At 43.0% G+C, this 25,164-nt stretch overlaps 1 protein-coding gene across 6 annotated transcripts in view; it reads left to right on the top strand.

Annotated features, from left to right (window-relative positions):
• Positions 1-25,164, top strand: part of FYN (FYN proto-oncogene, Src family tyrosine kinase) — a 322,979-nt gene that overhangs the window by 264,736 nt on the left and 33,079 nt on the right. For all 6 annotated transcript variants that reach the window (XM_073627102.1, XM_073627103.1, XM_073627098.1 and 3 more), the window contains 2 exons: positions 20,319-20,417; positions 22,926-23,029. In XM_073627102.1, the coding sequence (XP_073483203.1) occupies positions 20,319-20,417; positions 22,926-23,029 (203 nt within the window). The remainder of the gene's footprint in view (positions 1-20,318; positions 20,418-22,925; positions 23,030-25,164) is intronic.

Raw genomic sequence — 25,164 nt, 5'->3', positions numbered from 1 at the left:
TGATAAATCTGACCCTTCATTTACTTTGTATATTATATTTAGTCAGCTGTCAAAATACTGACATGTTACCCTGCTTTCTGTTTAATACACTACAAGGGACTTATATGCAAATGAACTGTAATTAGCAATAAATTAATGGTAGGAGATTACTGCCATCTAGTGACCACATATGCAGTTTTTTTTATGCTTTTTAAACGGATGCTTTTATTTCTGTCTTTATTGTAGCCAATGATTACTAATTATTTCTCTTAACCCTGGGAATTATGTAATATTTTTTTAAAGGAGCACACATTCTTGCTTCTTTACAATTGCACTATTATTATTGTATTTTGATGTATTTTTTGTAATAAAACAATGACTCTTGTTATTGTACTGAAACAATAGTCACTAAACCTCAAAAATCAAGTAAAAAAAAAAAGTTTTGTTTTTGCTTTTACTGATGTCTGCATTTTTAAAGCCCCAACAAGATTTATTTTTAAAATTGTAAATCAATTATTTTAACTTTCCTTATCTAAGGCATGCACTTATGCTGCTCTTTTGTGTTCTCTTCCTCCAATGGTCGTAACCCCACTTCTAGGTTGAATGACATCTCGTTTCATACAATCCCTCTTCCTGTAACTGACACCCCCTGGACTTGTGTCGATATGCATCTTGGGCTCACGATTTTAGAGTGAATTCTGCAATATTTTGTAGCACTATTAAATGCAACTAATCACGAAAGAGAATTTAGCTATCATACTTAATAAAAAGAAATAAATAAACAACCCTGAAAAATGAAAAGTCAAAGCCCTGGCTTGTTCACAAGGCTGAAAGAAGGTCGTAAAGTGTAAATTCAGGCAACATTTTCTGCCCAGGAGTTACAGGTGCAGTGTACAGCCCACTGCCAGCAGCCAAGATCAATGAAATATGCAGTGGCTGTATGCGTCAGAGCAGTACTTAAAGGAGTTGTAAAGGAAGAAGGTTTTTCATCTTAATGTATTCTATGCATTAAGATAAATAACCTTCTGTGTGTAGCAGCCCCCAGCACCACATTAATTACCCCGTTAATTACCTAACTGAGCCCCTTCTCTCTCCAGTGATGTCCACGATCCCCTCAGCCATCCAGGACACTCCTCCTGATTGGCTGAGACAGAGCAGCGGTGCCATGGGCTCCCACAGCTGTCAATCAAAGTCAGTCAGCCAATCAGGGGAGAGAGGGGCGGGGCCAGGTCAGGGCTCCGTGTCTGAATGGATACATGGAGCTCTGACTTGGCTTGGGTGCCCCCTGTAGCAAGCTGCTGGCTGAGGGGCACTCAAAGGAGGGAGAGGCCAGGAGCAGCGAAGAGGGACCCGAGAAGAGGAGGATCTGGGCTGCTCTGTGCAAAACCAAGTGCACAGAGAAGGTAAGTAGAACATATTTGTTTAAAAAAAAACAAAAAAAAAACGAGCCTTTACAATCACTTTCAAGCACATGAACGTGTGCGCTGCCCTGAATGAAGACCACCTGTATTTGGGACAGCGCATACCTCCCTGCACCCAAGTATAAATTATAAAGTAAATATTGCACATTAACCACTTACCAACCGGCCCATAGCCGAATGACGGCTGCAGGGCGGTTGGATAACTCTGGGAGGACGTACTATGACGTCCTCCCAGAATTCCCCTCTCGCGCGCCCCCCCGGGGGCGCGCACCCGAACACATCCGTGACCACCGGGTCCAGAGGACCCGGCACATCACGGATCCCGGTAAATGGCCGCTGATCGCGGCCGTTTACCATGTGATCGCGCCGTCAAGTTTGACGGCGCGATCACATGTAAACAGACCGGCGTCATCTGATGACGCCGGTTCCTCTCCTCCCCTCCTGTGTACCGATCGGTACACAGTGAGCGGGGAGGGGGACGGATGGATGTCTGCAGCGCTGTGGGCTGTATGTGTAGTGCCCACAGCGCTGCACAGAGACATCCATCCATCCATGCTCAGCCATCCCTCACTACTGCAATGCTGTGCAATACTCTGCAATACCCCCACAATACTCTGCAATGCTGTGCAATACTCTGCAATACCCCCACAATACTCTGCAATACCCCCACAATACTCTGCAATACCCCCACAATACTCTGCAATACTCTGCAATGCCCCCACAATACTCTGCAATGCTGTGCAATACTCTGCAATACCCTCACAATACTCTGCAATGCTGTGCAATACTCTGCAATGCCCCCACAATACTCTGCAATGCTGTGCAATACTCTGCAATGCCCCCACAATACTCTGCAATGCTGTGCAATACTCTGCAATGCCCCCACAATACTCTGCAATGCCCCCGCCATACTCTGCAATGCCCCCCGCCATACTCTGCCATGCCCCCGCCATACCCCGCCATACTCCGCCATACCCCGCCATACTCCGCCATACCCCGCCATACTCCGCCATACCCCGCCATACCCCGCCATACTCCACCATACCCCGCCATACTCCGCCATACTCCGCAATACCCTGCCATACCCCGCCATACTCCGTAATACCCCGCCATACTCCGCAATACCCCGCCATACCCTGCCATGCTGAGCCATGCTCAGCTGTACTCGGCCTCTGTATGTGGCCAGGCTGTGGAAGTCTCACACATGTGGTATCGCTGTACTCAGGAGGAGCAGGAGAATCTATTTTGGGGTGTCATTTTTGGTATGTACATGTTATGTGGTAGAAATATTGTATAAATGGAGAACTTTGTGTTAAAAAAAAAAAAAGCGTTTTAACCACTTCCCGCCCGCCGGCCGTCATACAACGTCCTTGACTTTGTGCGGAGATATCTGAATGATGGTTGCAGCTACAGGCATCATTCAGATATCAGCTTTTTCAGCCGGCGATTCCCTACACCATGAGAACGATCATAGCAGCTGTTCCACTGCTTGATCGTTCTTATGGGAGGCGAGAGGGGACGTCCCCCCTTCCCGCCGCCTTGCGGTGCTTCTACCGACTCACCGCTACGATCTAAGCCAGGATCTTTTTTTTTTTTTTTTTTTAATTTCAGGCTTCCCAGCCTAGAGGTGAGATGTGGGGTCTTATTGACCCCATATCTCACTGTAAAGAGGACCTGTCATGCCATATTCCTATTACAAGGATGTTTATATTCCTTGTAATAGGAATAAAAGTGGTCAAAAATTTTTTAAAGCGCCCTGTCCCTGTGTGCTCGCATGCAGAAGCGAACGCATACGTAAGTCCCGCCCACATATGAAAACGGTGTTCAAACCACACATGTGAGGTATCACTGCGATCGGTAGAGCGAGAGCAATAATTTTGGCCCTAGACCTCCTCTGTAACTCAAAACATGTAACCAGTAAAAAATTTTAAAGCGTCGCCTATGGGGATTTTTGAGTAGCAAAGTTTGGCGCCATTCCACAAGCGCGTGCAATTTTGAAGGGTGACATGTTGGGTATCTATTTACTCGGCGTAACTTCATCTTTCACATTATGCAAAAACATTGGGCTAACTTTATTGTTTTGGTTTTTGTAAAGCACAAAACAGTTTTTTTTCCAAAAAAAACGCGTTAAAAAAATTGCTGCGCAAATACTGTGCAAGATAAAAAGTTGCAACGACCGCCATTGTATTCTCTAGGGTCTTTGCTAAAAAAACATATATAATGTTTTGGGGTTCTATGTAATTTTCTAGCTAATAAATGATGATTTTTACATGTAGGAGAGAAATGTCAGAATTGGCCTGGGTGCTCCAGAACGCCTGAAGGTGCTCCGTGCATGTTGGGCCTCTGTATGTGGCCACGCTGTGTAAAAGTCTCACACATGTGGTATCACCATACTCGGGAGTAATAGCAGAATGTGTTTTGGGGTGTAATTTGTGGTATGCATATGCGGTCTGTGAGAAATACCCTGCTAATATGACAATTTTGTAGAAAAAAAAAAAAGTAAAAAAAAAACCTTGATTTTGCAAAGAATTGTGGGAAAAAATGACAACTTCAAAAAACTCACCATGCATCTTTCTAAATACCTTGGAATGTCTTCTTTCCAAAAAGGGGTCATTTGGGGGGTATTTGTACTTTTCTGGCATGTTAGGGTCTCAAGAAATTAGATAGGCCGTCAGTAATTCAGGTGTGATCAATTTTCAGATATTCGCACCATAGCTTTTGGACTCTATAACTTTCAAAAAGACCAAATAATATCCACCGATTTGGGTTTTTTTTACCAAAGATATGTAGCGGTATAAATTTTGGCCAAAATATATGAAGAAAAATTAATAATTTGCAAAATATTATAACAGAAATGAAGAAAAATGTATTTTTTTACAGATTTTTCGGTCTTTTTTCTTTTACGGCGCAAAAAATAAAGAACCCAGCAGTGATTAAATACCACCAAAAGAAAGCTCTATTTGTGTGAAAAAAAGGACAAAAATTTCATAAAGATACAGTGTTGCATGACTGAGTAATTGTCATTCAAAATGTGAGAGCACCAAAAGCTGAAAATTGGTCTGGTTAGGAAGGGGGTTTAAGTGCCCAGTTGTCAAGCGGTTAAATATATAACAGGACTATGGCCATACCTCACATAGTGCAAATCCATTAAACTTAACAGCTATTTCCAAGTTTTAAAGTAAATGTAAAGTAAAATGAATGAAAAAAGGTGTCTATCAGTGTAACAAATGTCGTTTTTACTTAAAGTGGTTTTAAACCTCAGACATGAAATATGAACAAAGCATATCCCTCTATAGTCTGTACTTTTCTAAATCCAGAGCACTAAGTGTCATTTCTGTTTGCTGCCTCTTTCCTCTGCTATAAGCATAAATTACTTCTGACAGGTTCTCGTGACACAAAGAGATAAAAAGGTGACAGGGGAGGGCGCAGATTGTGATTGACAGCCTCAACTCTGTTCCTGTGTGAAGGGGGGTGTGTCCCTTCCCTTCAATCAGCTCTCAGAGCTCTCCTCACTGATGTAACTTCAGCTCTCCACCCCCTGCTTTTCAGAGCTGAGAGAACCTGTGTAAATTCTGCACTTTGAGTGGCTGTAGGCGAAAGACGGCTGTAGATAAACAGGTACAACTTATGTAAGAGGATTTGTTTCATCTCTGTGAATCACCTGAGACCCATCACTTCACTGGGTATATGTGAGGGTTTACAACCACTTTAAATTCTTATGTGTCTCAAGCCTAAGCTAAAGATCACATAATCTCTGCCAACCAGCAGAATAGGGAGCATTCAATATACAGTGCATCCGGAAAGTATTCACATCGCTTTACTTTTTTCCACATTTTGTTATGCTACAGCCATGGAGCATGCTTTGCCTTTTTTTCGCCTTCCTCTGGACCAACTATGGGTGAAAGATTGTGTATATGGGATTGTATTTATCTATTTTTTGGTTGAACTAGATGGACTTCTGTCTTTTTTCAACCTGACTAACTATGTAACAGCCTCATTCCAAAATGGATTAAATTCATTCTTTTCAACAAAATAATAATTCCCCATAATGACCACGTCAAAGAAGTTTGTTTGAAATCTTTGCAAATTTATTAAAAATAAATTAACAAAAAAAATCACATGTACATAAGTATTCACAGCCTTTGCCATGACACTCAAAATTGAGCTCAGGTGCATCCTGTTTCCACTGACCATTTTTGAGATGTTTCTACAACTTGATTGGAGTCCACCTGTGGTAAATTCAGTTGATTGGACATGATTTGGAAAGGCACACACCTGTCTATATAAGGTCCCACAGTTAACCACTTTAAGACCACTTTAAGAATATGCAAAATGCAGAAAGCACTTAAATTGCATAGGTGTGAATGAGGCCTTACACCACTTGTACCTACAGGCAAGCCTATAATAAGGCTGTAGGTACTGTGAATATCTCCTAAACTTGCACAGTTTAGGAGATGTTCAGAGTGCATGCAGCCAATGACATCATCGGTGCATGCATTCTGAAGGTCCAGCTTACAGTGCCGGATCTTCAGAGCCTGTGCCGTTAACGGCGGCTCATGCAGGTATGCACAAAAGTGACATCAGTGCGCCCCTGGCCACTCATGTAGACAGAGGCCCCAAACCTGGAAGAAAGACCGGGTGAAGACGTCAGTCATGGCGCTGGAATGCTTTGTTATAAGGTAATAGGGCGTACACACGGTCGGACTTTGTTCGGACATTCCGACAACAAAATCCTAGGATTTTTTCCCGACGGATGTTGGCTCAAACTTGTTTTGTCTACACACGGTCGCACAAAGTTGTCGGAAAATCCGATCGTTCTAAATGCGGTGACGTAAAACACGTACGTCGGGACTTTAAACGGGGCAGTGGCCAATAGCTTTCATCTCTTTATTTATTCTGAGCATGCGTGGCACTTTGTCCGTCGGATTTGTGTACACACGATCGGAATTTCCGACAACGGATTTTGTTGTCGGAAGATTTTATCTCCTGCTCTCCAACTTTGTGTGTCGGAAAGTCCGATGGAAAATGTCCGATGGAGCCCACACACGGTCGGAATTTCCGACAACACGCTCCGATCGGACATTTTCCATCGGAAAATCCGACCGTGTGTACGGGGCATAAGTCTCTCATAATGCAGGATTTTTTAAATTTTTTTTACCACAAGCGATTTACAACCACTTTTAAAGTGCATGTCAGAGCACAAACCAAACCATGAAGTCCAAAGAATTGTCTGTAGACCTCCGAGACAGGATTGCATTGAGGCACAGATCTGGGGAAGGGTACAGAAAATTTCTGTAGCATTGAAGGTCTCAATGAGCACAGTGGCCTCCATCATCCATAAATGGAAGAAGTTTGGAACCACCAGGACTCCTCCTATAGCGGGTCGTCTAGCCAAACTGAGCAATCGGGGGAGAAGGGTGACCAAAAACCCAATGGTCACTCTGACCAGCCCGCCTGGAGTTTGCCAAAAGGCACCTGAAGGACTCTCAGACCATGAGAAACAAAATTCTCTGGTCTGATGAAACAAAGATTGAACTCTTTGGCCTGAATGGCAAGCGTCATGTCTGGAGGAAACCAGGCACCGCTCATCACCTGGCCAATGCCATCCCTACAGTGAAGCATGGTGGTGGCAGCATCATGCTATGGGGATGTTTTTCAGCAGCAGGAACTGGGAGACTAGTCAGGATTGGGGGGAAGATGTATGCAGCAATGTACAGAGACATCCTTGATAAAAACCTGCTGCAGAGCGCCCTGGACCTCAGACTGGGGCAAAGGTTCATCTTACAACAGGACAACAACCCTAAGCACACAGCCAAGATAACAAAGGAGTGGCTAGGAGACAACTCTGTGAATGTCCTTGAGTGGCCCAGCCAGAGCCCAGACTTGAACCGGATTGAACATCTCTGGAGAGATTTGAAAATGGCTGTGCACCGACGCTCCCCATCCAACCTGATGGAGCTTGAGAGGTCCTGCAAAAAAGAATGGGAGAAACTGCCAAAAATTTGTGCCAAAGGTGCTTTAACAAAGTATTGAGCAAAGGCTGTGAATACTTATATATGTGTAATCAGTGGCGGACCGTCCATTAGGGGCGCCCAGGCGCCGCCTCCTTTCCCCACTCCACCCCCTTTTATGGTAATGGATAGAGGCATGCATAGCATCACTCTATCCGCGGGGGTGCATGAAATACAGAGGCAGGTTTTTTTGAAGCATCTGATTAGAGCCAGAGGCTCTAATAGGCTGCAAAATTGGGTGGGCTCAGGACGCAAAGGATACAACAGGGAATGAATATTCGCTGAACACTGATTCTCAATCCGCCCAATCAGAAGCGGGTGTGAGACACATTTTCTGATTGGCCGAAAAGAGAAGATTACCGATTGACCATCAAGGAGGAGGAAGGAAATGGAAGCCGCCGTGAGGACCCAGAGAACGAGAGGCCGCAGGAGAACGGAAGGCCACCGAGCAGGGGAAGCCGCCGGTGATGGGGTAAGTGTGACTGACGAACCGACCCATAATACATAATACATATTACATAATGAATGTAATCCTCAAAGCAGAAGTAAACTCATAAAACAGTTTCATTTACGACACGTGCCGGAAATGTAACACTCCCATTGGTTGTGCTCTCAAGCAAACTGTCAAACCATCCAATGGCTGGTGTCATAACTGATCACATGTGCAACATCATGACAGTTGTAGATTAAACAGAGGCAAAGATGGCAGCTTCCTTGGCTGAAAACAATAGGGGGTTTACTTACGCTTTAAGCCTTTAAATGACTATAGTTCCTCTTTAAGGTTGCTAGCTCACATAACAGAATTCTTGGGGATAGGGGAATCTACAGTATATTCTTAATTATAGGGATTATTCCCTCCAATGTGCATATTTGTTGTTTTTATGTGTATCATCAACTTGACACGTTTCCCCCTCTGAATTTGATAATTCATCTTACAAAAATAGCCTGTAATATATTGTTTTTAGAATCCTGTATTGTGAACATTATCTGCGCAATTAATTCAGTTGCATCTCCAAGGTAGTTGCTTTCAATTTGTTTAATTGCTCATTTTGGTTCTGAGAAGACACAGAGTAGTAATTGCTCAAATAAATTATTTTTTCAGCGGTTTCCTGTATAATAAGGTATTACTTGTGTCCTCATTTAAGGGAACCAATTTATCTAGGTAATCTAAGATAAGTAATCTCACATCTAAGTTAGAGCAAACCTGTCACTACTTTCTAAAGTATTTTACTTTAGGATGTGTTGTCAGGCATGCTTATAGAGTAAGTTGACTGCAAGGCCTTCTTTACACAGGCTCACATGGGACTGAGTGCACCCCTCATTTTAGCACCACTCTCCCACAAAAAATTCACTGTCATATTTCATGACTGCAGTACCAAACCCCATCACCCTATTGATTTTTATTGGTTGCCAGTCAAAAGAGTATTTGAAGCCGACCCCACACTCCTATTGGTTTTCATTGGTTCCCAGGCAAGAGAGTATGAGTGCTGCCGGCACTGGGGAGCTACAGTTCATTGAGGGAACCATGAATAGCAACATGTACTGTGACATACTGAAGCTGAGCTTGAACCCTTCCCTTCAGAGACTGGGCCACAGGGCAGTATTCCAACATGATAACAACCCCAAACACACCTCCAAGATGACCACTGTCTTGCTAATGAAGCTGAGGGTAAAGGTGATGGACTGGATCCCAGACCCAGCAGCCTGGACTAAATATGAAATTAAAATCTTACAGCATATAATGCCAGAGGGTAAACTTCTTACATTTGACGAACTACGTAATACCTTCCAACTCCCTACCAAAATGTTCTTCCGCTATTTGCAACTGAGACACGCAATTCAGGCTCAATTCCCTTCAGAAATTCAACTACAATCACATATGGTGGAGCGCTTCCTTATTTCCAGGCATGTGGACCGTGTCCTCTCCTCTTTGTATCTCCGGGTGTCCCTGGGAACTGATAACCAGGGGACTAGGCTATTTAACAAATGGAAGCTGGTTGTGCCCTCCCTGACGGATGACGATTGGGAAGAAGGAGTCCAACAATATATTCCTTTGATGATATCCGCCAGGGACAGGTACATCCAGTTAAAATTTCTTCACCAGGCATACTACACACCCCAACGGCTTGCTAAAATATATCCCTCTCACTCTGATAGGTGCCCAAAATGCAATACGGACATAGGTACTTTCCTACATGTGGTGTGGTCGTGCCCCCTTCTTCAACAGTACTGGGGGGAGGTGGTACAGTACATCAACTTAATTGGGAACCTGACACTTACACTGGATCCCCGGGTCCTTCTCCTGGGGATCTGTGACACCCTCATCGCGAACACCCATAAGAGGCTATTCGTTTTCTATGCTCTATTTTATGCAAGGAAAACCATTCTATTTAAATGGAAACAGACAGATCCCCCAAAAGTGGGACAGTGGAGAACACTCATTGATAAGACCCTCCCCCTATATAAGCTCACATTTATGAGCCGGAAGTGTCCCCAAAAGTTTGAAAAAATTTGGGGTCCATGGGTTTCTAAGTAAATGGCCACTGATGCGGATCCCCCCAGGAGAACTCGCTGAACATATATAATATGAATACTTATAACTAAGATCTGAACTGATGTGCCTTGCTTTTTGATATAATGCTTGAGATTATTTAACCTAGATTGTCACCTTCCTTCTGGAAATGGTTTGTCTTTGCCTCTCTTATGTAACCCTCTCTTATTGTGCTCTTTTATATCTCTATGTATAGATATATGTACATCTATTTATATATATTTGTGAATGTACGTCTTTTTTTATCTTTGTATTGAAACATTTCTCCTTTGGAGATGAATAAAAACGTAACTGTTAAAAAAAAGGTGATGGACTGGCCAAACATGTCTCCAGACCTAAACCCTACTGAGCATTAGAGATGAGCCCGATGTTCGAGTTGAACGCAAGTTCAACTTGAACATCGGGTGTTCGCCGAACAGCGAACATTATGTGGTGTTCGCGGCAAATTCGAAAGCCGCGGAACACCGTTTAAGTCTATGGGACAGACATTAACAAGAAAAACCAAAAATGTTCATTCTAAAGGCTTATATGCAATTTATTGCCTTAAAAAATGTTTGGGGACTCAGGTCTTGCCCCAGGGGACATGTATCAATGCAAAAAAAAGTTTTAAAAACTGCCATTGTTTCGGGAGCAGTGATTTTAATAGTGCTTAAAGTGAATAAAAATGAAATATTCCTTTAAATATCGTGCCTGGAGGGTGTCTATAGTAGGCCTGTAAAGTGGCGCAGTTTTCCCATGTTTAGAACAATACCACAGCAAAAATGACATTTCTAAAGGAAAAAAAGTCATTTAAAACTGATTGCGGCTGTAATGAATTGTCGGGTCTCTGCAATATAAATAAAACTCATTGAAGAAAATGGCAACATTTTTTAAAAAAAATTGCGTGGGGGTCTCCGCAAAATATATACCAGGCCCTTCAGGTCTGGTATGGATTAGGGGCGTTGAATTTAATTGCAGCATCAATGCATCGCAATTCGGCCGTCCGCAATTTGGCATCGATGCTGCGAATGACATAATCGATTTTGGTGTGACGTCATCTGCGTGCCACGCTGTGCCCTGCCTTTCTGAACGGAGCTGAAAGCAGCCAAAAGGTTCTGTGCCCTGCCTCTCCACACTAAGCCGAACTGAGTCGTGGGCATTAGTCGCGCCCTCATTTCCTGCCTCCCGCTGACGTCATCCCCAGCCGCGTCGCCGTGTGTTTAGCTGGCTGCTACAGGAGAGGAGACATGTGGAGCGAGTGTCCCCGACTCCCGGTCTCCAGAGAGTCCTCCTCGGCTCACTGTCACATAGGCTGCTGCGGGACACCTAAGCGGGCAGTGGGAGACCCGAGCGAGCCAGAAGAATACTGGATGGCTGCGCCTGTCCTCCTCACAGGCTGCAGTGGGAAACCAGTGCCCACTGTCATCATCATCAGATACTTAAGTCAGACACATAACTGATGCACCATTATGTGCAAATTTTTCATTAATTATGGTTCATGCATGTCTTAGTGATTGATTCACATCACAACTTCATTGATACTTTTTTTGTATGATTTATGGTTTTGCTCATAACTGACCCCACACATGCAGCCATGCATTGCATGTGTGGGGCAGTGATGAGTAAAAACCATAAATCATAAAAAAAAAAAAAAAAGGTAACAATGAAGTTGTGATGTGAATCAATCAATAAGACATGCATAAACCATAATTCATGAAATGGCATACATTGTCATTTGGGGGACGTTATGGGGACATAATCATATCATGTCCGCAGTCTCTGTCCATCTCTTGTATCATATCCGCAGTCTTTGACCCTCTCTTGTATCATGTCCGCAGTCTCTGTCCATCTCTTGTATCATGTCCGCAGTCCCTGACCCTCTCTTGTATTATGTCCGCAGTCTCTGTCCATCTCTTGTATCATGTCCGCAGTCTCTGACGGTCTCTTGTATCATGTCCGCAGTCTCTGTCAACCTCTTGTATCATGTCCGCAGTCTCTGACCCTCTCTTGTATCATGCCTGCAGTCTCTGATCCTCTCTTGTATCATGTTTGCAGTTTCGGACCCTCTCTTGTATCATGTCCGGAGTCTCTGTCCATCTCTTGTATCATGCCTGCAGTCCCTGACCCTCTCTTATATCATGTCCGCAGTCTCTGACCCTCTCTTGTATCATGTCCGCAATCTCTGACCCTCTCTTGTATCATGTCTGCAGTCTCTGACCATCTCCTGTAGTATGTCTGGAGTCTCTGACCATCTCCTGTAGTAGGTCTGCAGTCTCTGACCATCTCCTGTAGTAGGTCTGCAGTCTCTGACCATCTCCTGTATCATGTCTGAAATCCCTGACCATCTCCTGTAGTATGTCTGCAGTCTCTGACCATCTCCTGTAGTAGATCTGCAGTCTCTGACCATCTCCTGTAGTAGGTCTGCAGTCTCTGACCATCTCCTGTAGTAGGTCTGCAGTCTCTGACCATCTCCTGTATCATGTCTGAAATCTCTGACCATCTCCTGTAGTAGGTCTGCAGTCTCTGACCATCTCCTGTAGTAGGTCTTCAGTCTCTAAACATCTCCTGTAGTCATTTGGGGGCAGTCTGGAGCTCCTCTTTAAGTTGTCTGCTGTGTTTACACTTTGCTACATGCAGTGAGTGCCTTTTTTTTAAACAACAGATAAAATTTAAAAAATTGAGTTCTTCAGACTGCAATAATTTTGTGGATGAAATCATGATGCATCGTGATGCATTGCCGAATCGAATCGTGGACAGGATAATTGTATCGAATCGCGAGGCCAGTGAAGATGCGCACCACTAGTATGGATATTAAGGGGAACCCTGCGCCAAATTTTAAAAAAATGGAGTAGGGGTCCCCCCCAAAATCCATAGCAGACCCTTATCCGAGCACGCAACCTGGCAGGCCATAGGAGAAGATGGAAGGACGAGAGCGTGCCCCCCCTCCTGAACCGTACTAGGCCACATGCCCTCAACATGGGGGGTATGCTTTGGAGTCACCCCCAAAGCACCTTGTCCCCATGTTGATGGGAACAAGGGTCTCATCACCACAACCCTTGCCCGGTGATTGTGGGGGTCTGCGGGCGGGGGGCTTATCTGGAAGCTCCCTTTAACAAGGGTGACCCCCAGATCCCGGCCTCCCCCCCATGTGAATTGGTAACGGGTACATTGTACCCCTACCATTTCACAAAAAAAGTGTCAAAAATAGTAAAAAAGACAGGAGACACTTTGGGACAAGTTCTTCATTAAAGTGGTGTTCCGGCCGAAATTATACTTTTTAAATAAAAATACCCCTATAATACACAAGCTTAATGTATTCTAGTAAAGTTAGTCTGTAAATTAAGGTGTGTTTTGTTAGTTTATAGCAGTAGTTTGTTATTTTATAAACTTACAGCAGGCCGTGGCCATCTTAAGTGTGGGCATCTGAAGCCAGACTGTATTTCTTCCTGGATGTCATCCTTGCAGATCTCGCACATGCTCAGTGCAGCACAAGCAGTGTAATAGGTTTCAGGTCAGGTTTCCATAGCAACGGCAGTTTCAGAGAAGTTGCCGCCCCTTCCCAGAAGGGATTGCAAACAGGAAATGATGCGATGGGCTGCGGCCAGGGAGGAGGAAGTGAAAAATTAATACAGCAGATATACAGTAGGTGCTGAGAAAATTTTTTTTAAAATATCCAATTTGTTTACCGTGCACAGTTTAGTGAGGGATGCTGAAGAGTTGTAAAAGTGGGTGGAACTCCACTTTAAAAGATAAAAAAATAAAAATGTACCGTGATGTAGATCCATCTCACGCCGCCCGACAAGCTGAAAAAAAAAAGCCACAACAGCTCCGCCTCCATGGGAGGCTCCTGCCGAGTGACGCTTCTTCTCTGTGACAGCTATTATATAGCTGAGGGCGGGGCCACTCGGTGACATAAACAGGCAACCCCGCCTTCCTCTGACGTTACGTGGTGTCAGAGGGGGCGGGGTCACCCATTTTAGTCGAGGTGGGGGGACGAGAGAGAGCCCCCCCTGAACGGTACCAGGCCACATACCCTGAACATGGGGAGGATGTTTTGGGGGTCCCTAAGAGGGTTAAGGCAGTGCTGGAAAATAATGGTGGCCACACAAAATATTGACACTTTGTGCCCAGTTTGGATATTTTCACTTAGGGGTGTACTCACTTTTGTTGCCAGAGGTTTAGACATTAATGGCTGTGAGCTATTTTTGAGGGGACAGCAAATGTACATTGTTATACAAGCTGTACACTCACTACTTTACATTGTAGCAAAGTGTAATTTCTTCAATGTTGTCACATAAAAAGATATAATAAAATATTTACAAAAATGTGAGGGGTGTACTCACTTTTGTGAGACACTGTATATGGAACTTCATTTACTTGTTAAAGAATTTGTATTTCTCTCTAATTAGTCCTAGGATTTATGCAGCCCTACCACACAGCACAGGGCAGGAAACCTGATTTATTTTTGCTAGAATTGGGTAACACAGGTCTTGTTACCCCTACCGATGACTGGACAGTGAATGAAAGAACAGCACACTGATCAGTAATTCTCTCCCCTCCTATTAACACGTATTTTGTTAGCACATGAGCACTACAGCACATCTGATTGGCTCCTATATTGTTTCTGTCTCTCCCATTCTAAGCTCTGCTGTGCAGGGGATTGCAAGAGATAGATACCAAGTTAAATTTAGATACACTGCTTGCATTAAAAATACATTTCATGATATATTAATGAATATAGAGCTGCATTCATTTGTGTCTTTATATCTGCCTAGAATTAAACTTTAACAAGCTTTCCAGTGTGATGAATATCTGTAGTGTCTGCATGTGCCAGGATTTTTCTTATGTTGTTAGGCTGGTGGATACAAATACAGTATATTTAATACAGTTTAGGCATCATGCGGTGATGTGGGTGAAAAGCACAGTTGCACTGCCCCACTTCTGGCAGCCTATAACAGCCTTTTTCAACTAAGGTGCACAGGCACCCTGGGGTGCCTTCAGGTTTCTTCAAGGGTGCCTTGGTAATATGCCTAAAAATTGCCCCAAGATTGTATACAGGCTAGTGGGTGGATGAAACCTGCCATTTAGTTACACAAAGCCACAGGTTTTCATTGTACACCATTACAACTTTCTAGAGCTTCCAACCTCCTAATGACCAATTACATCGTCAGTTGATAATGAGCATGTCAGCTGCCTGCAAATCATCATTGTTTGACCCTCCCTTGCCACTCTCCATCAGCTTTGGGGTCTCATTAGCTTTGGGGTTTCAAAACTGAGGGAGAAACATTGTAATACTAGTCAGTACCAGTTTGCAAAAGTGTATTTGCTTGGAAGAACAAATCACCTCTAATGTTGGGTGTCCTACGTGTATTGATGTTGCTGCATTATGTAAAAACTATCAGAATAGCTTTTACATTTTATAATGGGGTGCCTCAAGACTGTCCATAATTTTGGAGGGCGTCTCGAGATTGTCCTTAATTTTAAAAGGTGCTTTGACTGGAAAACACTGGCCTATTAAACTGAGTGGTTCTATCGTTTAGGACAGTATGCTCCCCAGGATGAACAAGCAGTCTGCAGGCATTCTGCCCTAAACATAAGTACAATTTGATGCACCTTCTATCTTGTGCCTTGCGCCCACACCAAAAATGCTGGGATCTAATGTACCGGGGCTAAACAGCAAGTGTGCATGAGACCATATGGTCAGGATCTTTCCCAAGCCTGGACCAGCTGAGTGATGCCAGCCGACAGTGAGCTTCAGCCCTCTGTCAGCTGAAAATGGGTCACAAGAGTGCAGAATGAACTGCACTCCTGTGATCCAGAGGAGATGTATGGCCAAAAAAGAGAGTTTAGTTAGCATACATTTGAAGATACTTATTGCTTTGCATAGTGCAACCAGACAAACAGTGATGTTCCATGTTGCTGTTCCTTTATTGTCAAATCACAAGTTGGGGTGGGTCCTAGACCAGGCTGTACTGCTTACCTTATTGTAGTCTGCAAGAAGGTGCAGGACCTGGTTGTGCTGTGTGATAGGGGTAGGCATTACACTTTAAAGATATATATTTCAGCTTTGTATTTAGCTGGAATCCATTGTTAAAGGGTATCTATTTCTTGTTGTTGTCCTTTATCTTCCCCTCTTCTCCTGGAATTCCCCCTCCCTGGAAATCTTATACTCACCTCTGTATGCTCCTGCCAGATCTGTGCTGTGCCACACACAAAAAGCTGCACAGCCACTACTGCAAACTTTGCAGCCTGTCATTTCATTTCTATGGAGAGGTCATGTATGATTATAGGGTTGATTGATTTTCTAAAGGCAAATAGTCTGTGCACTGCAAGTGCAGTTTCTCTAGAGCTGAGGGGAACATGCAAGGAAAAAAAAAAACAGCATTTTTGCTTGCACATGATTTCATAATAGAAATCGGCAGAGCTTCCCCTCATGCTTCCCCTCAGATCTAGCACAACTGTGCACAGTAAATTTGCCTTTAGTAAATCATTCTCTATGTGTATTCCAGTCACTCAGCACCATGTATAGGAAATGTATAGAAAATCTCAAAATGCAGTTGTTGCTCAAGCACCAGCAGATTTACGAGTCTGTCTTGAAAAATAATACTTGCTCATTTCAAGATCTGCGATCCAAGCAGCTGCTTTCATTATTTCATGATTTAGGGTGACATCTTTTCATAAGGGAACACAATGCTCTGTGATTTTACTTCCTCCAAGAGACTGCTGATTGCTGCTCCAGACCAGTGGCTGCAGGTCTTTCAAATGACATCTTCCTGGACACACATGAAAAGTCTTTGCAGCTGGAATACTCTTCCAGTATTAAATACAATACTTGGCTTAGGTTCATTAAAATGTACCTTGTCCAAAGGTAATTCTCTGCAGTGAAAGCAAACTGCCAGATTTCGGGCTTTATTTAACAATGTCAAAATCATTTTATCTTGCTCTACTTTGCTGTATTCTGCAGCTAAAAGATAAAAACATGATCAGACTGACTTGCATTAATTTTGACTTCTCCATAAGAAGTCAGATAGAAATTTTATTTTCTCCCTAAGCAGGATGGCACGTTACAAACCCAATCCATATTCCTATTACACATAGCAGCATTTCCCAATGAAATATTCTTAGATTCTGATACTGATGAATGTTGGTGAATCTTTTTCAGACTGGTTTATATTTTGGTGAATAGTGATTGTTCGTTAAATGATTTGCCATTAATTGTATGGCGAATCTTGGATGATTCTGAGATTTAGTCCTTCATAAAAAAAAATACTTTAAATAGTTATTGCAATAATAAAAGCTTGAAAAAGGAAGTGGATTCAAACATATTTCAATCCCTAACTGTCTTTCATGAATTGGTAAACCATGTCTTTACCTTGAAGTGGTTGTAAACCCCTGATATGAAATATGTCCCCTGACAAAGCATATCCCACTATAGTGTGTACTTGTCTGAATCCAGAGCACTGTGGGGTTGATTTACTAAAACTGGAGAGTACACAATCTGGTGCAGCTGTGCATAGTAGCTTCTGACTTCAGCTTGTTCAATTAAAGGAGAAGTCCGGCCTGAGCTCATTTGACTGGGCTTCTCCTAAGGGTCACAGAAGTGCAATTCGTTTAGCACTCCTGTGACTCATGTCTGAAGTCCGCTCTCTGCTGACATCATCAATATCAGTCCAGGCACCGCGTCATCCCGACTTCTGGATCTGGAAGTCTGGATCCGCCAGGTGCCTGGACTGATGGCCGTCTCAGCCTCTCAGTGAGCCGCTGAGAGGCTAAGACGGCCTCTCCCCGCCCCTCCACAGCTCAGTGCTCCAATGAGCGAGGAGGAGCAGAGTATGAGAGCTGCTGACTGACAAGCAGCAGCTCTCTGCTCGGGGAGGTGAGAGAACTGAGCCATCGGCGGTGTTTGGTGGCTCAGTTCTCAGTGAAGAGGCGGCGGGGGACAGATGCAGCATCCGATGAATATGATTATGGGATAAAAAAAATCTCATACTTCTCTTTTAAGCCATGACAAAAAAAAAAAATAGAAGCTGATTGATTTCTATGCAGAGCTGCACCAGAATTTGCACTCTGTCTGTCTCAGTAAATCAGCCCCCGTATGTCATTTCTGTCTGCTGCCTTGTTCTTCTGCTATCTGCATGAGTCACTTCTGACAAGTTTTCCTGACCCCAAGAGGTAAAGGGCTGAGGGAGCCACAGCACACAGCCTGTGATTGACAGCCTCAGCTCTGTTCCTGTGTGCGGGGGGTGTCCCTTCTCTCCAATAAGCTTTCTCTGAGCTCTGCAGAGTAACTTCAGCTCCCCATCCCCTGCTTTGTGGAATCTCAGACAAGCTGTAAAAAAATTCTGGACTTTGAATGGATATAGAGAAGAGAAGACTGCAGATCAACAAATACAACTTATTTAGGATGATTTGTTTAATCTCTTGGTATCATTTCATTGGGTATATGTAAGGATTTACAACCACTGAGAAGCTTTATGATCTAGCTGTGCTTTCATGGCTGTCATATAATTTTACTTAATGTTACCGCAAACCCCCCAACTTTTTGAGGAGATATGAACGAGGGACACCCATTAACAAAAGTATGTAGGCATGAGACAATCCCCACCACGCCCCCTTAAAGGAGAATTAAACAAAAAAAATATTGGTAAACCCACAAATGCAGAAATTTAGAATTTGGAAGAAAGGTTTAACACTTTTTGAAAGATAAATAGCACATTTTATACGCAACTACTATATAGATCAGACCAAAATGAGGGACAAATGAGGAGGAAAGAGGGACAGAGGGAATTTGTTCCAAATCAGGTACAGTCCCCGAAATCAGGGACAGTTGGGAGCTATGGTTACTGTAATGAGAGAATATGGACCCTACAATTGCTGTCCTCTCCTTAAAAAAAATGCTAGTGGTTACTTGGATGTCACGCTGATCCAGTGGCATCAATCTTTTTTGAGGAACTGATGTGCAACAAGTATGCAGATCAGGAGCTTTGACTTCACTGGATGTTCCAGTCTTTATGCTTACATGACAGTATTGAAGCCAGAGATAATCTTGGCAGAGATAAGGTGTAATAGGTATCTTATTCCTCACTCAAATAGGCTCCCTCCATCTATAGTAAGAAAGTATTAATGATTTCTCTACCCCTAAGAGTTAACAAGCATTTAACCCTTACAATGTGAGGTAGGGGGCACTTCATAGGTAAATGTGTGTAATTCCCAGAGTTGGGCTTTAAATTGGGTTTACCTAAATCTGGAATACATATATACACATTCCCACCTCAACCTGAGAACAATTTGAGTCATTTTAACACTATATTGTTGTATCTTTGTATACCATATTTGGATACAGAGTGTATGGGATATAATTTCTTAGTAATTGTTTATGGCTCCTGTAGCTTCTGCCAGAATGGGCTCTCTAGAAGCTGACAGATAGTGGACTTAAAGTGTTACTAAACCCAGGACCCTGCATGCACTATATCTGGTCTCCCACAGTACACAGAACATGGAAATGCAATTATTTTAGTAAATATAAATAGCTAAATACCTTTTCTCATCAGCAGTATATAGCAGTCTTATGACTTCTATTAGTGTCTGGTTAAAGTTTGTAGGAGGAGTTTTCATTCTGTTCCGACTGTCCCATGAGACTGCAGGGCCCCTGCCCCTCTGTTTGGACAGTGCTGATTGGCCTTGTGCTGATCACATGCACCCTCCCCCCCAAAAAAACTCTCTAGCAATACACAGCAAACTGAGCATGTGCAGCTTGTCCCCAAGGCTCTGTTCTATCAGAAGATAGACTGGGGACTGTGGAAGAAGGGGAGGATCAGAATAGACAGGTTTAAACAGCCATTTTACACAATGCAGAAGTCTTAGGTTCTACAGTGAGTATAACAAGCATGCTTTACTGCATGTACAGACTGATTTTACTGTTGTGGGTTTAGTAACACGTTAGGTCAATGTTACAGGTAGCCCATGGGCTGATTTGGAAACAGCGAACAAAAACTGCAGGTTTCTTATGTGAGATCAGGGGAATGTTAGATAAGGTCATCACAGAGATCGATAATCTATGTGGTTCAGTGTTCAAATGGACAGAAAAAAGATTGCCATTCAGGCCTGGTTAACACCTATGCATTTTGTAGAGCATTTTCAGTTTTGCAGAAACACACTACAGTCCATTTAACATGGTTTCCTATGGGTCACATTCACATCTGTGCATTTTATGGAAAGGGCCAGGGATTTTTTTTCTGGTTTTTGGTTTCAAAGACTTCAATGGATCAAAAATGTGCATAGAAAATGCAAAATGCACCTGGAATTTGCCAACTGCAACCTGCTTAGGTGTGAAACAGGCCTTAGTGTGTTTCATTCTTGTTTTGTTTCTTTCTACAGTGAAGGTGATTGGTGGGAAGCTCGGTCTTTGACAACTGGTGGAACAGGTTATATCCCAAGTAACTATGTGGCGCCAGTGGATTCCATTCAAGCTGAAGAGTAAGTTTCTTAATAAACAGCAACTTTGCTTTTAAAAACAATCCCTTTAACCTTGCTTTGCACAGTCTGGTAATTCGATGTTTTGCAAAATAACAAACGTTAGAGCGCTTGTTTTAGAACTGTTCATAATCTGTTGCCCAGTTTAACTAAAATCTTACTTTTGTCTAAAAAACACACAAGCAAACATTTCTCATGCTGTATCCCCTTTTGTCAGGTGCAAACTTTTTTGTATTTTGAACCCTGTCAAGTTTTTTTTGTCATCTGTGTCCCCTTGGGGAGATTTCCCTTCACTTCCTGTCCCAAAGCCAAACAGAATGTGAGAGGAAATGTCTCCAAAGTGAGGAAATCCCTGGTAGTCACCAGAAAAGGTGTCCCCATTGGAAAATTTGTCCTCTATTTCTGTTCTGGGGGTAATCAAAAATGTAGGTTTTTCTTCAGTAATAATGGTCACCAGGCAAATAGAGAGGGTGAATCTCCCTAACGGGGGGCACAGACAGCAATAGAAACTGGTAACTGTTATAATCCCTCTCAACAAAAAAAAAAAAAAAGTTTTTCCATCAGTCAGTACTTTATACCATGGTTGTTTAAAGCAGAGTTCCACCCAAAAATGGAACTTCCGCTTATCCAGTTCCTCTCCTCCTCACATTTGGCACCTTTCGGGGGGGGGGGGGCAGATACTTGCGACGATCTACGCCATGTCCGGCCCCTCTTCCGTCCCCCCTGCTGTCTTCTGGGAGACACACAGGTCCCAGAAGACAGCACGAACCATTCAGAATGCGCAGCGCAACTCGCGCATTGCCATAGAGAACCAAGCTGTGAAGCCTCAAGGCTTCGCTTCCTGATTCCCTTACTGAAGATGCTGGAAACTCCACTTGGGAGCAGAGGGACAGGTTGGGTGAGGACATCGCGGGCGCCCTGGACAGGTAAGTGCCCTTATTTTAAAAGTCAGCAGCTGCAGTATTTGTAGCTGCTTACTTTTAATTTTTTTTTTTTTTCTGCAGAACTCCACTTTAATAACACTCAAAGCTGATCCACTATTTTGACATAGATTGCAGTATCTTTTCAGTAATAGATCTTCTTGCAAACCAGCCAGCAAGATAAAAGGATTTTATGTTTTGTTCCATGGCAGGTAGAAATGTAGACAAAATGGACAATCTTTTAGATGGCAAGCGTGGACAGTACATTGTCCTTAATAATTAAAGTGTATATACAGCATTTTTTTTTAGTTTAGCAGAGAGTAGGGAATGATTACATCACCTTACATCAGTTTACATTACTGTCATTACTTTACATTACTGTGTCTCCACTAGGGAGATTCATCTTCTCTTTTTGTCTTAGTGGCCACTGTCATTTAGATGAAAAGTGCTGGGAAATCAAAATGTTTACAGTTGTCACCAGAACAAGAGGTGCTGAGAAATCTTCCAATGGGGACACCTGTTCCAGTGACAACTGTCTAAAAAGGAATTTCCCCTCACTTCAAAGAAATATTCTATTGCATCTGTAGTAAATGAAGTGAAGGTAAATCTCTCCAACGAGACACTGACAGCAAAACTTTTTAACTTTGTCCAAAACTAAAAAAATGCTTATGCATTCACTTTATATCAATTTTAAAGATGCTGTTTATTACGTTTTAGGCATAAACTAATACAGCACAAAAAAAAAAAAAACATTTTAGTGAACACGGTTTCACCATCTTTTGAAATTAAACCAAAACTTTTGAAACTGGACTAAACCAATAGCAATGGTGAAAACAGCATAGCAAAGCAAATGACGTAGTATCCTGTTTGGGCAATTATAAGGTCTCCTGGCACAACTATAGCAGCCTAAATGGTGAACGAAGAGCACTTCTATGTCACGCTTTGGATTAGTTTGCCTTACTAATATTAATAAGAAATAAACCATTACAATCTATAAAATGCCATAACATTCATTATCTTAAAGCAGCACTTTCAACTTATGCCTAGCATTATAAAATAGCAAAGTACAATAATAAATGGATATTATCAACATTTTACATTATTTAGTTACCCTATTTTCTTTTAACTTGCAAGCACTTCCAGTCCCAGCCACCTAGGCGATCCAGTGGACTTTTGGGATAACGGTGTCATCTATCCCAGGAGTCTTCGGGTAGCCTAATCATCTGATTTTGCAGTATTTACAGATACACTGGCCACTGTCACTAGATGCGAAAGTTGGGGAGGTGCATGCTGGGTAAACCAGCTGCACTACATCCCGGAACTCACTGGCGTCAGCTTCAGATGCCCACAACTAAGATGGCTGCCGCTAGCACTTTAACAGGGGCCAGTAACCAGGACATTTAGCAAGTAAGGACTATAGTTACAACATTGACCATATGGAAATTAAAGACAGCAATTTGTTAGGATCACGGGAATGTGTTTGTGTTGAATTTTGATTTTGAGGAGACTGTAGCTCCTCTTTAAATTTCTTCATGTTTTTTCTATATGGTAATTGTAGGGGGTGACCTTCAACCATTTTAATCTTTTTTAGATGGTACTTCGGTAAACTGGGCAGAAAAGATGCGGAGAGACAATTGCTATCCTTTGGAAACCCAAGGGGTACTTATTTAATACGTGAAAGTGAAACCACCAAAGGTAAGATAAAGATATGTATTCTAAGATAGTGGTACTAGATGTAACATTTGTGAAACCTGTCCCCTAGATTAACTTGCAATGTAATATGTAATTTCTAGACTTCTTTAAAGAATCCACTATTGCGTCCCCAAAATCACGCGATTTACACTGCGACTTAACAATGCGATTTATGTTGCGATTTGATGCGACTTTAAAAACGACTTTGTGCAACTTTGATGTTCTGCAATTTAGCCAGAGTGATGTAATTCCTTATCCTGCTTAGTTATTTCCCCTTCCTGTCTTCCATACTCACGTACATCAATATAGGAAGTGATGTATTTGGGAGGAGCAGAGATCATGTGCTTCCGTAGACTTCCGTGGAAGTCGCAACAAAGTCGCTGTGTCAGACATGTACATGCGACTGCATTGCGACTTAATACCTTTCTATGGAGACCAAGTCACACTGAAGACGGTACAAAGTAGTGCAAGAACCTTTTTTGGAGACGCTGCGACTTGAGTCGCACTAATTAGAACGGGGACCATTGAAATACATGGGTTTTGACTTGTCATGCAACTTGACATGTGTCATGTTGCAAAACAAGTCGCAGTAGTGGAAACAGAGCCTAAAAAGAAAAGTGCTCCTTATAGAATGTTATGAAGTAATTAATGCACATGTGCTGTTACATGAATATGCTGAAAATATGACTTGTAAGTGGCAGCAGAGGAATCATTTGGGATACACTGCTTGCGTGAAACCTGACTGGTTGCAGCTATTCAAATTGTTAAGTGACTCTTGGTCTTCTGAATAAAATTCATATACCGGGACAGTTTCATGTACTAAGAATGCATTCTCATTTCATTATCTTTGGGTGGCCACACACAGGAGATCAGTCAGAATGTACACTGCCCATTAAAGAGGAACTGCAGTCTGCTCGCATTCAAATCATCACATCGTGGGTTATAGCAAGACAAGGCAAGATTGGTGCATTTCGTGCTCTGACAGCGCTTAGTCTTAACCTGTACTGCATAAGACTAAGCGCTGTCAGAGTGTGAAACTTGTCAATCTTGATTTCTGAAAGACATGATGTGGCTGTAGCCCTTTAATTCAATATGAAAGTGGTTACACGTGTACAGGGATGGATGGGCAGTCTCGGGATGCAGACTAATTATGTCCCGGAACACTACTCTTTCCATGTAAGAATATAAACATGTACGGTTGCAGAAATACAACCATGGCGTCCGATAGCCTACCACTGATTTGTGAGGCTGAGTACTGAGCTAAAAATTGAATTGTCAACCTTAGCAACATGTCAGTGAGCATTGTGAGAATATGTTATATGATTTTATGTAAATTATTTCACTTTACGATTTTATCAGGAAGGCTTATACTTGTAAAGCATTGGTTTACTTATTTACCGTATTTATCAGCGTATAACACGCACATTCATTTTAATAGGGAAGTTTCAGAAAAAAACTCAAATTTTAAATAAGGAACTTTGAAGCAAAATAAGGGCCAGTGCCCATCTGCAGCCTCACCATTGCCATCAATGCAGCCTGATCAATGCCCATCTGCAGCCTCACTAGTGCCATCAATGCAGCCTCATCAGTCCACATCAATGCAGCCTCACAAGTGCCATCAATGCAGCAGCCACACCATTGCCATCAATGTAGCAGCCTCACCATTGCCATCAATGCAGCAGCCTCACCATTGCCATCAATGCAGCAGCCTCACCATTGCCATTAATGCAGCAGCCTCACCATTGCCATCAATGCAGCCTGATCAATGCCCATCTGCAGCCTCACCATTGCCTCAATGCAGCCTGATCAATGCCCAACTGCAGCCTCACTAGTGCCATCAATGCAGCCTCATCAATCCACATCAATGCAGTCTCACAAGTGCCATCAATGCAGCAGCCACACCATTGCCATCAATGTAGCAGCCTCACCATTGCCATCAATGCAGCAGCCTCACCATTGCCATCAATGCAGCAGCCTCACCATTGCCTTCAACGCAGCAGCCTCACCATTGCCTTCAATGCAGCAGCCTCAACATTGCCATCAGTGCAGCCTGATCGATGCCCATCTGCAGCCTAGGGGGGACAGGGAGGGGGGTGGGACGAGCGCCGACAGATTACATACAGTGAGAATCTCCTATG

This window comes from Aquarana catesbeiana, linkage group LG04 (genome assembly GCF_042186555.1).
Source record: "Aquarana catesbeiana isolate 2022-GZ linkage group LG04, ASM4218655v1, whole genome shotgun sequence".
In the NCBI taxonomy this organism is placed as follows: domain Eukaryota; kingdom Metazoa; phylum Chordata; class Amphibia; order Anura; family Ranidae; genus Aquarana; species Aquarana catesbeiana.
The sequence above is the reverse complement of the archived record's forward strand: the minus strand, read 5'-3'. Positions and strand labels throughout refer to the sequence as shown.